General features: G+C 39.9%; 1 protein-coding gene across 3 annotated transcripts in view; it reads left to right on the top strand.

Annotated features, from left to right (window-relative positions):
- Nucleotides 1-14,901, top strand: part of PHACTR1 (phosphatase and actin regulator 1) — a 143,927-nt gene that overhangs the window by 84,028 nt on the left and 44,998 nt on the right. For all 3 annotated transcript variants that reach the window (XM_042869714.1, XM_042869716.1, XM_042869715.1), the window contains 2 exons: nt 8,069-8,277; nt 10,325-10,481. In XM_042869714.1, coding sequence (XP_042725648.1) covers nt 8,069-8,277; nt 10,325-10,481 — 366 coding nt within the window. The remainder of the gene's footprint in view (nt 1-8,068; nt 8,278-10,324; nt 10,482-14,901) is intronic.

The raw sequence follows: 14,901 nt of genomic DNA, 5'->3' as shown, positions 1-14,901 counted from the left end.
GAGGACCACATACCTGTATGTAACGGTATGTCTGATTTATTCGGCCATACCATACGGCAGGCCGCCATTAACCATTCTAGTATGGAATGGTTTTCATCACGATATTGATTGCCCACGTATAACCTTTGCCTAAGAGCAGGATGGACAGTCATGGTGGCCAACTTAGATATTTCTGGGCCATTCACCACGACACTTTCTGCCCCAGAATCCCACAGTCTCAATAACCAAGCCGGCACACTTTCTCTGGGCTTCTGCCGAAATCGTTGTACTAAGTCCATTAATTCTGTTGCCGTGTATGGCCGAGCTGTCACATGTAAATGAGTCTGGGCAGGGGGCCATTGACCAGGCAGCACCCCTGCCGGTCTGTCCTGTACTTTTTTTGTTTTTTGGGTTATCACAGGACGGACCTCCAATGGATCAGTTTGAATTGGACATTCAAGGTCTGATTTGGATTTCTTGTTGTCCTGATCAACGAAGTCTGTTGACTCAGGAGCCTGGTCATCATTTATTGAAATATTATGAATTTGGCTTACAGGAAGATGTAGAATTGGCTTCTTCCCCGTTAAAACGCCAAGTTCATGCTCTAACTTTTCAATACGATCTTTCAAAAGCTGATTTTCGGTTTCTAAAGTATTATTTCTTGAGTCCGCATGATTTAAAGCGGTTAATAGTGGCCATGCCACCATGGAGGCAGCCAATTGTCTTTCTTTGGTAATGAGAATGTCCTTGCCAAGTCCTTGAAAATAGTCTGCCATGCGATATGGGGAGAGATTGCCCATAACACGTAAGGGACCCCATTTTTCAATGATGGCAGCTAACTCGTAATAGGGCGATCCCTCAAACCCTGGGATCTGCCCTGGAATCATTTTCTCTAGGGGAGTATTGTTCTCCCCCTTGACCCATTTATAGAAATTCCACAGGAAAGACATGTTAATTTTAGTATATTCAGCCTGCCTGGCTCGCCAAGTGTATAACCAAGATGTTATAATTGCAATATAATCAAAAGAGTAAGGCAAAGCTGTATAATCAAGATGTTATAATTGCAATATAATCAAAAGAGTAAGGCAAACAAGGATCACAAAAGAGAATAAGTAGAAGAGCTTACCCTTGGGTTGAGCTCACTAGAAGATATCAAAGAGGAGGATCTCCAGAAGAGATCCTTCCCCTCTGGTAGCCAGCTCTTAAATAGGTCCAGGAGGGGTGGAGCCTGGCTCCCCCCCTTCCGGCACACAGGTGAATTGCCTTCACCTGTGCTCCTCTGGCTGACTCATGGCTCACCTCAGGTGATCAATCAGAGGTTCAGGCCGTGACTCAGCAGTTCCCATACAGTCCGTATTAACATCGGAGTCATATTGGTGGTACTGGAAGTCCCTTCTCTGGGGATCTAGCACCTTCGGAGCAGAGTCATTGTTGGAGAAACAGAGACAAGCTTTTCCAGGCTTGTTAGAGAACTGTGTGGCAGAAAGGTGAAAAAGACCAAATTTCCTGAGCCCTTGTCCTGTCCTTGCTAGGTTACACTACCAGTGTAGAAAAGGCTAAGAGAACGTGTCTGGTTTGCAGTATATACTGTAGAGTATATAACTGCACAGCTCCAGTTATATGGAGGATTGCTTAAAAGGAAAAAAAAACAAGTAAAGGAAATAAAAGATTCAGAAAAGACCATTAAACCAAATGTGCTACTCAACCAGGACATCTGATTAGTATCTGATTAGCTCAAAACAACCTATGAGAACTTTGTACAAATCACTTCGCAGGGCTTTAATACACTATTTAAATTATTTCAGTAACTTTAAATTAAGTATTTAACCCTTTCCACAGCAGCTCCCTTCTTATGCATTTGCATCTGGAGGAAGGTTGTACATTTAATCAGAAGAGCCTTACCCACCTTGGGGCTGCTTTTCATTACTGTCACTTGTGAGCATCTCTGAATGCTGTTTCAAGTGGTCTGAATAAGTGAAGCATGTTGCATAAATGCAAGCTGTCCTCATAGACTACTAGATCAGCAAGCTTTGGAAAAATTATTTTGACTTTTAGATGAAAATTGAGCAAGTTGCAGAATAGAGGAGATAGTCCAAAAATGACGTTCTTTATAGTTACAAGGGCAGCTTTGTAACCAGCTTGTTCTAGGCACGTCAGATCATCCTTCTGTTATACAGGAAGCTAAAATATTTGGTCTCATGGACAAAATGCCTAATGACTTGCCCCAATATCTCTTTGTGATAACATTACCTTCATTATATTGCACAGTTAAAAGGATTTCTATTAGAGATGGCAGATTCTCCTTGCTGCCACTAAAAATAGAGGAACAGAGGCTGTCCTCCTCTGTCAGCTTATTTCACTTCCAGGATACTGAGATCTCTGCAGTTAGATCAAGGGGGCTAAAGCTTCTGTAGCCTGACAAAATTCTCTGCTGGGGGAAAACTATAAGGACAGTGATAGAGATTCCTGTTCCCATCAATAAAAGAACTGTAGCAGAAGGATTAGAAGGAGTATCCACAAACAATCCTGTGCCTAGTGACCACCTCTCACACTGCATCAGCCCTGGTGCACTGAGTGCAGAAGATAGCAGTGTCTCCCAGAGGCTCCTTTGTGGCAGCTCTGCTAATGCCATCCCCAGCACAGGTTGGATACTGACCTTACAGTCTGGCTTGCATTGTGTGCAAAAGGCACAGTGAAATCTCTCAGAGTATGACTTCAGTGTGGCATCTGTTGCCCCACAGCAACAAATGCTCCAATTTCTAGGCATCCATCAAGTTTACGTCTGCAAGTATGCTTAACTGATTTAAAGAAGGTTATGCTGTTTGGTTATAACTATTAATTTGAATTCAAAGCTGTGCTGCTTGTTAATAATGTAATAAACAAGGATTCATGCCTTAACATGATGCAGTTGCATCCCTCTGCAGAAGAGAGTAAGAAAGGTTGTGGCACTGATATTTCACATTAAAAATTAAAATGAATCCTAGTTCATGATATTGCAGTTGGTTTTTCATAGCCTTTTGGGGTGATTAACTGTTCTTTCATTCATGAAATAAAGTACTGAATACTTCAGTTACTCTCCTTGTCAAAACAAATCAATAATGTTTCTATTCACAGGAGAGAAAATAGGAAATGACTGTTTCCTTTACTACAGCAATTGTTATTTCATAGTATTGATAGACAAAAGGGTCTGTGGAACTGACATTTGGTGTTAAAATCTTAAAACTATTTTTCCAAGCAAGACTGTGGCCTGTGCAGATTTTTAAGATACACACATCTAATTTAGGAGATTAGTTGTACCAAATACTGCTTTTTTCTAATGCTTCTGTCAGTACTTCTTTTCCCTTAATTGCATAAACTCTGGATGGAACCCAGTGGAAATCATATTTCAATATATCTCATTGGACATTTCAGCCCAGAAATATTGAAAGCCTTTTAAAACTGCACAGATCCCAGATCTACTTTCTTCTGTTTAAAATTCAATAATGTGCTCCCGTCTGTTGCATGCATAAGACAGACAGTGACATCCAGAGCTTTACTGTTCCTTCTGACACTACTGGGTCACTGCTCTTGGGCCAACAGTCTTGAGGCATTTGTTTTTGCTGATCAAAAGTCTTTATCTTGAAACAGTCCTACATGATAGAATAATAGCCTTTCTACTCCATTTAATATTGATTCCAAGGCTGGTGATTTGGGGGATTATTTTCTTTAATAAAGGAGAATCTCATAGACGAATACAGATTAGTATCCTGCTCTCCATTTTATTTAGTTGTTTCCTATATTAATTATTTTCTCTTCCCTGTGTCTGGTTTTTCGTTCCTGATAGAGTAGAATCTCAGCTCTGTTCCATTTTCCATCAATCATATTCCATTGATACACACACCAGTTCCACATTTTGTCTGCTAAACTGATCTTATACTTCACAATCCTTCCTTCAACCAGGACTGTGAGTGTGGACAGGATGAAAGAAAGAGTGAAACACCCCCTTCTAGCAATCTGGATGGGTTTTTTGTTTGGTTGGTTTTTTGTTGTTGTTTTTTTTTTTTTTTTGCAGATGGGGTCTCTAGAATTCAGATAGCCTAGCAGCATCTGAAGAACAATATTTCATTTGCCAATGCACTACAGTTTTGGCCAAAGAAAAATGAGCTGTCTCTCTGTACCAGAAAGAAAGCCAGAAGTTATTTTGCTGTGTTTGACCTTGAGAAAGCTACTGAGCTTCTCTTCCTCTAGCTGCTTAAAACTGCAGTTAATTCCCAGATCTTTTTTAGTTTTATTGCAGACACTACAGAGCATTAGGTTCATTTACACACTTAAGACTTCTAATGCCAAAAAAAAATCTGGTACTTAAAACATCAATTTGTAAACTATTCTTGGAAGGGAAATCTATCCTTTGTTGTAATATGATTATTAAGACATCATTTGCACTGCCAGCGTGCCTTCGTTTTCCCTGATAAATTACCAGATTTTTGATAGATTAAGAAGAAACAGAAAGAGGTGTGATTTCCATGTAACCTTTTTTCTGCAACGTCTGTTGGTAATTTTTACCGACTGCAAATAGATTTCAGCTTCAACCCAAAGTATATATGTTCAGCATAAATCACAGAGTCATAGAATCATAGTATGGCCTGGGCTGAAAAGGACCACAACGATCATCTAGTTTCAACCCCCCTGCTGTGTTCAAGGTCGCCTATTCTGGTGATTTTTTACCAGTCTGTGACACATCTTAAGAGATACTGAAGCTCCATTATTTCCCACTAGCATCCACCAAAGGCTTGATCCTCCTGACTGAATTGAAATTGAGAGGAAGGACCATGCCCAAAAGGATCTCAGCAAAAGGTAGTAATAGGGGAAGCTTTAGAAAGCCTCTTATACCATCGTAATATGCCTTTAACTCCAACTTAGTAGCTTCTTGACCTGAAGCCTAGAGAGTTCTTCATCGGACTGGTAAGACAAGAAATGATTTCAATTACTCTGTGGACTGTTGTACAATAGGAACTGACTCAGTGCATACACTGAGAAGCTGTTAAGTGTCTGTATCTCACCCTGGACTAGAATTGGATCCATGACAGAGAAGCAGAAAAGTGTGCTGTCCAAAAGAGTTTGTGAGACCGTTTCCTCTGGGACATAGAGTTCAGCTTCAGACCGTACATTCACAAAATGAAATGCATTTAATATTCCTGACAGTGTCTTATAAATCATATAAAATGTATTTGATTCAGAAAACATTTATCTTCTAAAAAGCTTGTCAAAATAAGTGCTTTTTGTCTAACTTCAGTATTACTTAAGGCAAGAAACACGTGATATTTATATCTCTGCCTTCCTTCTCTCTGTCTCTCGCATATACCCAAACAGTATCAATGTATATACAGTCATTTGAGTTTTTGTTTTAACTAATAAGTACAGGACAGTGTCCTATGGATCAGAACATGCTGGTAGGAGTGAAACTCCTTATTCCAGATCTAAGAGACTCTGATGATAGAGGAGAAGCATATTCTTTTTCCCACAGATTTTACAGGAGGCATTTAACTTTTTTTTCTATTTACATTTTTTTCTGTAACATGAGCCACTTATACACCTAAATTCTGATTTCTCATGAATATCTTTTCCCAGTAGGCATTCAAGGCCTGGATGTGGCTCTGGGCAGCCTGGTCTGGTGGTTGGTGACCCTGCACATAGCAGGGGGTTGGAACTCAATGAGCATTGTGGTCCTTTTCAACCCAGGCCATTCTATGATTCCATGACTCACTAGAAATATTGGAAGCTGTAGTAATGTAACATTTTTGCCATTTTAATCACATAAGAATAATACAACAGTAAGTGCATAGTCAGCTATGAATTATTCAAATCTATGCATTAAGATACATTTATCTTTCTAAAACAAGTACGTGCTTAGCTATGGCTCTGTACTCTAATGGCAAAAGATGAAGCTGATTTAGAATGGACAGTTTAAAACAACAGTGTGCTTTTCAACTAATAATGCTGAAAAACGCTGTGGTGTAGACCACCTATGTTTTTTTTTTTTTTGCTAATGACCCAGAGGAGTTTATACTCAATGAAGATATACAGTGACCTTGGTACATCTTTCTTAAGCATACTGCAATAATGCATGTATTTCACAAGCTTTGTTTCGACAGCTGACTTTGCCAAAATGATGTGAAGAAGGCTGAGTATAGTCAAGAAAAACACAAAACATTAGGAAAAATGAGGGACTTAAAATAGAAAATAGTTTTAGCTAGAAAATGGATGATTCACAAAAATTACAATGAGACGAGAAGACTTCTATTTCTAGAGCAGTAGTTCAAATAAAGATTAGGTGTGGTGGTTTGTAAATCTTGTTTCCGTTTGATACCTGCTTGGTAACCTACATTGGTGAGCCGCTTTGATATCTGCTGCCCTATGCTCACATGGATGAGTCCGTAACCTACATCCATCCTTCACGGAGCAGTGAAGCATCAAATGCTCCTGGGTGCTGAACTATTTTCTGCTGCATTCATTTGTGTTTCCAGAAGGGACTTAGCCAACGTGCACTTACTCTCTGTGAACGTATTGTTTTCAAATCAGGTGAATTAATGATTCAGTGGCTGTGGTCACCATTCTTTTAGCAATATTAACAGAATTTCTTTATGCTACTTTCTCTTGAAAATCCAGGCTTCTGAATTTCCTGCTTTTCCTCTTAAAGGAGCTACAAAAAAAAATAGGTTATATAGCAAAATTATTTTTCAAATGAAATTAGTAAATTGAATTTTTTTTTAAATGTAGCACTATCTTGGGAGTTAATTTTTGAAAGGCTGTAATACATTTGTGTGTTATTAAGAGAATTCACCTGGTGAGTTCTAATACTACTGCTGCATTAAAAATATCTTAGATGGAACCTACTGAAGTCTAACACAAATTCACAAGCCAGCTTTTTGTGAGTTTTTCATGCATTTTGGTGTGAAACATAGAATATCACTAAGAAAATGGAGTTCCTCTTTTCGAGGCATCCAGTAAAACTATGCAGCTTATTCTTGTTTAGTCTGTGATAATAAATGTTGCAATTAATAAAATGATTCCTTAGAAGCTGAACACAGTGATAACAACATGGTATGGTTTACTCACAGGATCTGAAGCCTTTTATTCTCCTTAATCCCTAAGCTCATTGTGTCCGAGCATTATGTACCCAAAAATACATTTTTATAACATTCTCCAGGATGTTATTTGGCAGCCACTTGAGAGTCTGTGTTAAATTTAGATTAGAAAAAAAGAGAAATGTTTCAAGTTGACTTCACAGAAAATCATTTAAAGAGTTTTTTTGTTTGTTTGTTTGTTTTGTTTTTTTTTCCCAAGATGTGGAATGCCTCTTGTACTCTGAGTAGTACTGAAGAGAATTGAGGCTTCTTAGCACTTGGTAAGGTCACTCCCAAATTTGAGTGCTTCAGGTGCAGCTTGGTCAGCACATTTGCTTTCACTCTTGAATTCTTGTGCAAAGTAAAATGATTTGACACAAAGAGGCACGTGTTCCTCACCTTTCATGCGCTTGTTGTCTCAGCTGGGACTTTGGAGGGAGAACAGTTTCTCCCCAGTAACAGACATCATCAGGGGGAAGTTTTTCACACAAAGGGTGGTGAGGCCCTGGATCAGGTTGCCCAAGGAGGCTGTGGATGCCCCATCTCTGGAGGCATTCAAGGCCAAGGCTGGATGTGGCTCTGGGCAGCCTGGTCTGGTGGTTGGTGACTCTGCACATAGCAGGGGGTTGAAACTCTATGATCACTGTGGTCTTTTTCAACCCAGGTCATTCTGTGATTTTGTGATTCTATGATCATTTTTGCCTACGGATCTCTGATTCTCATTTCACGATAGAAAAGCAACATGAGTGATGTTTGACTTCAGTCTTCAACTCTTCGTGTTCCTATTTCACTGCTTGTATTAGTGGGATCCTTGTTGAAAGACACTGAAATCAGCACATAAGCAGAGCTAAACAGTAGATATTTCTGTTCTAGCTTCTTCTCAAAAAGGGATGTAAGACCATTGCTAAAAGCAGTGAGTGAAGCAACCCAGTCTTCCATTGCACTGTTTCCTTTTAGTTCATTTATTTGTTTTTGTTTCCCAACAGCTCCGGTTTACACACAGGTGACAATGTTACAAAAACAGGACCTGGAGGCCTTCCAGACATGAGACAAGTGCCAACTGTTGTGATCGAATGCGATGACAATAAAGAAAATGTGCCTCATGAAGCTGACTATGAAGATTCTTCCTGTCTCTACCCAAGACAGGAAGAGGAGGAAGAGGAAGACGAAGATGAGGATAACTCGTTATTTACAAGTTAGATGCATTCCATTTTTCCTTTCTCATTTAATGAAGTTTTCCTCTGAAATCTTGATACGCAAAGAAACACACGGCCTGCAAATTTTCTTTCTTGACCGTGGCTTTGAGTATGAATTTAAACTGATTACCCTAATCCCTGTGGATAGTTCTCATGCAGAATTCAAATGACCTTTTTTGTTTTATCTTAGTTTACTTTCAAACTGACTTTGAGATTCACTACTCCAAGTGTCAGCAGTATAGAGAAGCAGTGACTTTGGCTTAAGTCAAGATCATCTCAGCAGGGTTACAGAAGTGCCACAGATAGATAATCAGATCTTATGAGCATTGTCAGTATTAAATCACATCCAAATCAGAAGTTTGCACATGCTTTTAGAGGGATAAAACCAGAGAATAAAACTCCTAAATGCAGGCCAAATAATAGAGGAAATAGTCTTGAAATTTCTATACAGGAAGATATGAATAAAAAGTGGGGGAGGAGAATCTTATTTTTCTTCCTAGGAGCACACCTACTTAAAGAGTCTGTGGTGTGCAATTTAGATTACGATGGTAGAGAGAATTGTGCAGATGATTGGTATACAGATGCTCTGTTCTGCACAGGAATGCAGCACAGTTCTGCTTTCCACTCTGATGCATTTTACTTTGCAAACAATGTGAGAGTATGTGTGGGAGTAAGTTGGTTTGTGCTTAGATCCCAGGTTTTTTTTCAGTTCTGTTTTTGTTCTTTAGTTTTTTTAATCTGTAAACCTGAAATCTTGACTTGATCTTACATAACTGAGGAAATGAATCTGATTTTACCATACAATGTTTTTGCATGAGGATAACTTCTTTTATTTTTCTGGAGTTATTTCATATTTGCATCATTGTTACTCAAACTGGGAATCAAATTTATATGCCCCATGATAACTATCTAACTGCTAACTGCTAACTGCTAACTGTAGGCAGTTCTATACTGACTTACAATCTGTTGAGGTGCTTGTATCAGCACAAAATGAATATAAAATGCCACTGCTGGATTATGTGTGATTTTATTCCAGTTTACCGTGGTCCATAGTAGTGACAAATATGAATAGATTAATTGACAGCTGTATCGCAACTGCAGTTTGGAGGGACTTTTGCCCCATTTCTGATCTCTGGGAAAAACAGCTGTCTTGGTGTGCCATCATCGGGCTGTCATGAAGATGAGGTACCTTACTTTGTGGTGACACAAAGGACATCTTGCCATCCTGCAGTTTGAGCTGAAGTTTCAGGCCATTCAATTTTTTTGCTCCTGAAAACCAACAGCAGTATAATCACACCATTTTTAAAGCACACACAAGTTTCTAAAACAGGCGTATTTCATCATCTCAGAATCTTACCTTGCTTTGCAAGTGAAATCAGAATCTTTTGTCTTAAATGAAGAAGCAAAGCAGAAGTGTGTTATGTGGCATTTTCCTGACAAAGTCTAAAACCTCTTAGCGGCTTACGGTCTGCCCTGCACAGTCTGCTTTGGGTGCAAACCAAGGGAAGCAACCTTGTGCCATGAAAGACCACTGATTTTCACCCTGTCTTTCCCACTGTCAGTGCCTGAGAAGCAGAATCAGCTAATTAATCAAGCTACTTAAAGGTCTATTCCACTTCTCATAGACTTGATTTTTTTTTAATGCTAACTTGGATGTCTTGGTGTTACACTGCAATAGAGAGATGCCTCTCTCTTTCCACATGCTGTAGCTCTGCTGCCCTCTCAGAGGTTTAATTATTCATTCCATTATGAATTCCAAAACACCACAGATGCTTCTAGAAATTATGAAACAGGCCTTTATTCTCTATTTCCCTCTGTGGAGCAATATTCTTTTTCCTTTGTAACTACAAAATTCATCCTTTCTGTATTATGGCATGAATTGAGGCTAACTGAAAACCAGATGTTAATTGATGCCCCTTTTCCCACAGTCCATACCAGTGTAAATAAGAATGTAGCACCTTCCCTTGCCTGCCACTTCCTTGCCTGCTGTATGCTGGAATGTAATGATGACAGCTCCTTTGGCAGAGCCTCTCCTCTCTCCCACAGGTTCCCTGGCAATGAAAGTCTGCAGAAAGGACTCTTTAGCAATCAAACTCAGCAACAGGCCTTCCAAGCGAGAGTTGGAGGAAAAGAATATCCTCCCTATGCAGACTGATGAGGAGAGACTCGAACTTAGGCAGCAGATTGGGACAAAGTTAACAAGGTAGGAGATTGATGTTTTTCTAGCTCTTGCTTTTGGAAACATGTGGTGGGACACACCTTTTTTCTATATTCTGCAAACATCTGAGATCTGTTTGTTCACAATATGCAAGAGGAAAAGCCGTGGGAAAAAAGAAAAATGCTGTAAGAATTAAAGCTGCTGTAACATTCCATAGAGAGGTTTCATTTTCCAGGTGTATAGTACAGGATCTTTGGTTATATAAGTACATGCATGAACTACATGGGTGTGGTTGTTTTCAGTGCACTGCTGGGATAAGTTCATCTTTGATAACATTTTGGATTGTAGCTGTAGGTGCCATTTGATAATCTGTTATTTTGACCAAGGGACAGAGGCATAACTTGCTCAGCTGACTGAGTCGCCATTGAGTAGGCAAGTCTTCTTCTCATCCAAAATACTTTCATCCTTCAGTATTTTTTGTTGTGTCAGGCTTGAACAGATTTACTTTCGTACACTCTTTCTTCTTTATAACAGCATTTATTCACCAGCTGTTCTGTTTTTCTGTACTGTATGGAGCATAGAGGGTACCCATTAATGAAACATTTCCATCAAGGATTAGTAAAGCAAGGCCAGGTAGGAATGTCTATGAACTTGCTGTGCTCTGGCCATAATTTCTGCAGTTGATCTAACGCTGTTACGTTATCAGCTCAGTTGTATGTAGAGCCAGTGAGTGCTATTGGTTGCCTTCTGGTTTAACCAAGAAATCCACAAGGAGGACCAGCCAGTCTTCTGTTGGCTTTTTTTCTTTTTTTCTTTTCTTTTTTTTTTATGGGGTGGAGGAGCATTGGTTTTATTGCAGGGATGCAGGACTCATTTATCCATTCTTTGGAGTAAACTAACCGCATTGTTCCAGTCCATCTTTGAAAGTCTTTCTTTGTGCTGAATCACACTTAGCTTTCTCCAAAACCTGTCTTAACTCTTCAGTATTTTTGTGAAGGGCTACAGTAGTGGTGACCAAAGATGGTGCTGCACTGTTGATGGGCACCAAAATTGTTCAATCTGGTCTTTGTTCAGCTTAATACCTTGTTAAATGAATGTGAAGCTGATGGTCCAAAAGAGCAATACAGGATAACAAGGTCCCAGTCTTGTTCTTACGTAATTAATTTTGAACCCTTTGAGGTGTGTGAGGAGTTGAAATTTTTATCTTTAGTGAATCTTGAGCTGCATCACTTGACCCTACAATGACATTAAACAGCATTTTTTCTGTGCTGCCCATTTGCCTAGTGTATGGCAACTGCTGAGGTACAGCCTGAACCTCTGATTGACCACCTGAGGCGAGCACTGAGTCAGCCACAGGAGCACAGGTGAAGGCAATTCAGCTGTGTGCCGGAAGGGGGGGAGCCTGGCTGCACCTCTCCTAGACCTATTTAAGAGCTGGCTGCCAGTGGGGAAGGGTCTCTTCTGGAGATCTGCTCTGCTGGTGTTTTGTGAGTGAGCCTAGGATAGGGGTAAGCCTTCTATTTGCTCTCTTTTGTTTTCACAGTCTACTTTGCCTAACTCTCTTGTTTATTTTGTGGTTATAACATCCTAATATTCTTTGATTATGCATCTAGATTATTTGTGTTTCTTAAAAGTTTTACTGCTCTGTCTAATGAAGGTAAATAATATAACTTGCAAATGTTGACTGTAGCTCACTGTGCTCCAGGTGATTTTTTTATTATAAATATTTGATCTCTTATGTCTCCAAAGCATGTTTTTTTTGACATGAAGTATGTTTCTTCAGCATGTATATCTTTAACATGGGGAAGCTTACTTTGGCAATACCCAGAACCCTTCCTGTGTAAACCACCTATTCTCACTATGTCACTGTTTTTTTCCCCAAGTGCATTTGTATTAATATCTGTGCTTGTTCAGAGTTTGAGGTATAGTGCTTGAGTTTGTCTTAGAAATCACATGTGCTTCCAATAATTAAAACTGTGTATATACAAACGAAAAATAGCTGAGCTATTGCTGGTTCATTCTCATTTGTTATCTGTGTAATATCACTGAAAGTGGTAGAATTCTACTAACCTTATCTGAAAAAACATACTTTTCACTCTGACCTTTTAATGACAAGTGTTTACCATTCAGTATCTCATCTTTTTGAATAATTAAGAAATATAAGGAGAAAACCACTTTCCTCATCTCTAATATGCAGAAAGACACAGATGTCTCAGCATCAAAAAGAAGGTTACGTGTCTTAACAGTGCCTTATATCTAAATGTGACGTATCGATGTATACAGGCTGACAAATATGAGATTGAAATAGAGGGAATATTTCAATTTGGGCGATATTTCTTTGTGTCCAGACTTCATTACTCCATCTGTCTTTTGCCATTGCTTAGTAATTGTCCCACAGTAATGCAAATGCCAAGCAAAATTAAAGTGGTGAAGCATTTATAGTCTTTAGAGAAGATGTGAGATGCAGAATATAATTGCAGATGGCAGTTTTGGACTTCAGAGGGATTTGTGCTATTCTACCAATGGTCCTCTGTAGTTTAAAATAACCAGCCAATGAAATTATATATGCTACTTACAGAAGTAGAAAAGGCAAAATAAAAACTTCAGCAAATAGTTATTGTTGTCTGTAATGGATCAAATAATTTTCAGCAAGAGGCTGATTAGGACACTTCAGTATTTATGCGTAATTCCTCACAGTATTTAGTTTAGAAGAGCTCATTAGCTGTACCATTTGGCAAATCAAAATTTAGTACTATAAAGAGAATGTTATTTTAAAAGAAGCTTACAGACTGGCATATTGAGAGATTGACCATTGGCATACTGCATTGGACCAAAATCATCCCAAGTATAGTCCAGCCTTGTTAGAGTTGCACCAAGAACCCACTTGGCTCAGAGCTTTTTTGATCATATCTTACTTAAAAGTAGCAGTAGCTGCAGAAAACACTTGTGATTTTATTATTGCATCTGCCAGCTGGTAGGCAGACTCCTGAACTGGCTTAACCACGTATGTTTCCCAAGTTAGCAGAATAGTGTCCTGGCAAATATTGGACCAGTTGCAAGGATGAGGCTGCAGAGGCTGTATCTTAGAGCAGAATATGGCCCACTACACATCTGAGTATTAGCTTAGTTATGAGACAGATTTGGACTGTTGTAGCCTACTAGACTGATGCTTCACTTGTGGCGTGGAGTCCAGCTGGAGGTCTGTAATTAGTGGTGTTCTCCAGGGATCTGTGCTGGATCCAGTCTTGTTCTGTATCTTCATCAGTAACCTGGATGCTGATGGTACAAAGCTGGGAGGAGTGGCTGACACACCAGAAGGCTGTGCTGCCATTCAGCAAGACCTGGACAGACTGAAGAGCTGGGCAGAGTGTACTGATGAAATTTGGCAGGAGCAAGTGTAGGCTTCTGAGGAGGAATAACCGCATACATCAATACATGTTAGAGACTGACCTCCTGGAGAGCAGCTCTGCAGAGAAAGACCTGGCTGTCCTGATGGGTAGCAGGTTGGCCATGAGCCAGCAGTGTGCCCTTGTGGCCAAGAAGGCCAATGGCATCCGGGGGTGCATTAAAGAGTGTGGCCAGCAGGTCGAGGAAGGTGGTTCTCCTCTTCTACTCTGCCGTGACGAGCCTCTGGAGAACTGTGTCCAGTTCTGGTTTCCCTGTTCAAAAAGGACAGGCACCTCCTAGAAAGAGTCCAGCAGACAAAGATGATCAGTGACCTGGGGCATCTCCTGTAGGAGGAAAGGCTGGGAGACGTGGGGCTCTTCAGTAGAAGAGAAGGCTGAGAAAAGATCTCGTAACTGTTATAAGTATCTGAAGTGCGAGCATCAAGTTGGTGGGGTGCAGTGGTGTGCAGCAATAGAACAAGAGGCAACAGACAGAAACTGTAACATGAGAAGTTCTGTACTAACACAAGGAAGAAGCTGTTTACTGTCAGAGTGACAGAGCATGGGGCAGGCTGCCCAGAGAGCTTGTGTAGTCTTTCTCTGGAGATATTCAAGACCCATCTGGACACCTAACTGTGTGACCTACTGTAGGGAACCTGCATTAGCAGGGGGCTGGTCTTGATGGTCTTTAAAGGTCTCTTCCAACCCCTACAGTTCTGTGATTCTATGATTCATGTGATTGCTTCACTGATGTATATCCTGTTCCAAGGCTCAGCAAAGGCAGGCCCAAGCAAAAACTGATCTTATTGAAAAACATGCCTGTTCCACAGACTGTTTTCTGGCAATCCTTATTCAACAATTGCAGCAACTAATTAGAAGACCATCTCTTCTAAACAAACCAGAATGGATTCCTCCAAAATGTGACACTTAACTATGCAACCAGAAGCAAAAATAGTGAATTAAGATGCAGAACCACATGATTTGGGGATAGGAAGCAAATGCTAGAGACCATGTTCTTGGCTGTTAAAAACCCTTATAGTTCCATTAACTTCTATTGTGAAATGCAGACCATCTGCACA

The sequence above is a fragment of the Lagopus leucura genome, unplaced genomic scaffold (assembly GCF_019238085.1).
Source record: "Lagopus leucura isolate 7727_CA_CO unplaced genomic scaffold, USGS_WTPT01 Super-Scaffold_100002, whole genome shotgun sequence".
Classification (NCBI taxonomy): Eukaryota; Metazoa; Chordata; class Aves; order Galliformes; family Phasianidae; genus Lagopus; species Lagopus leucura.
Note: the sequence above shows the minus strand (reverse complement) of the source record. Positions and strands in the feature narration are given on the sequence as shown.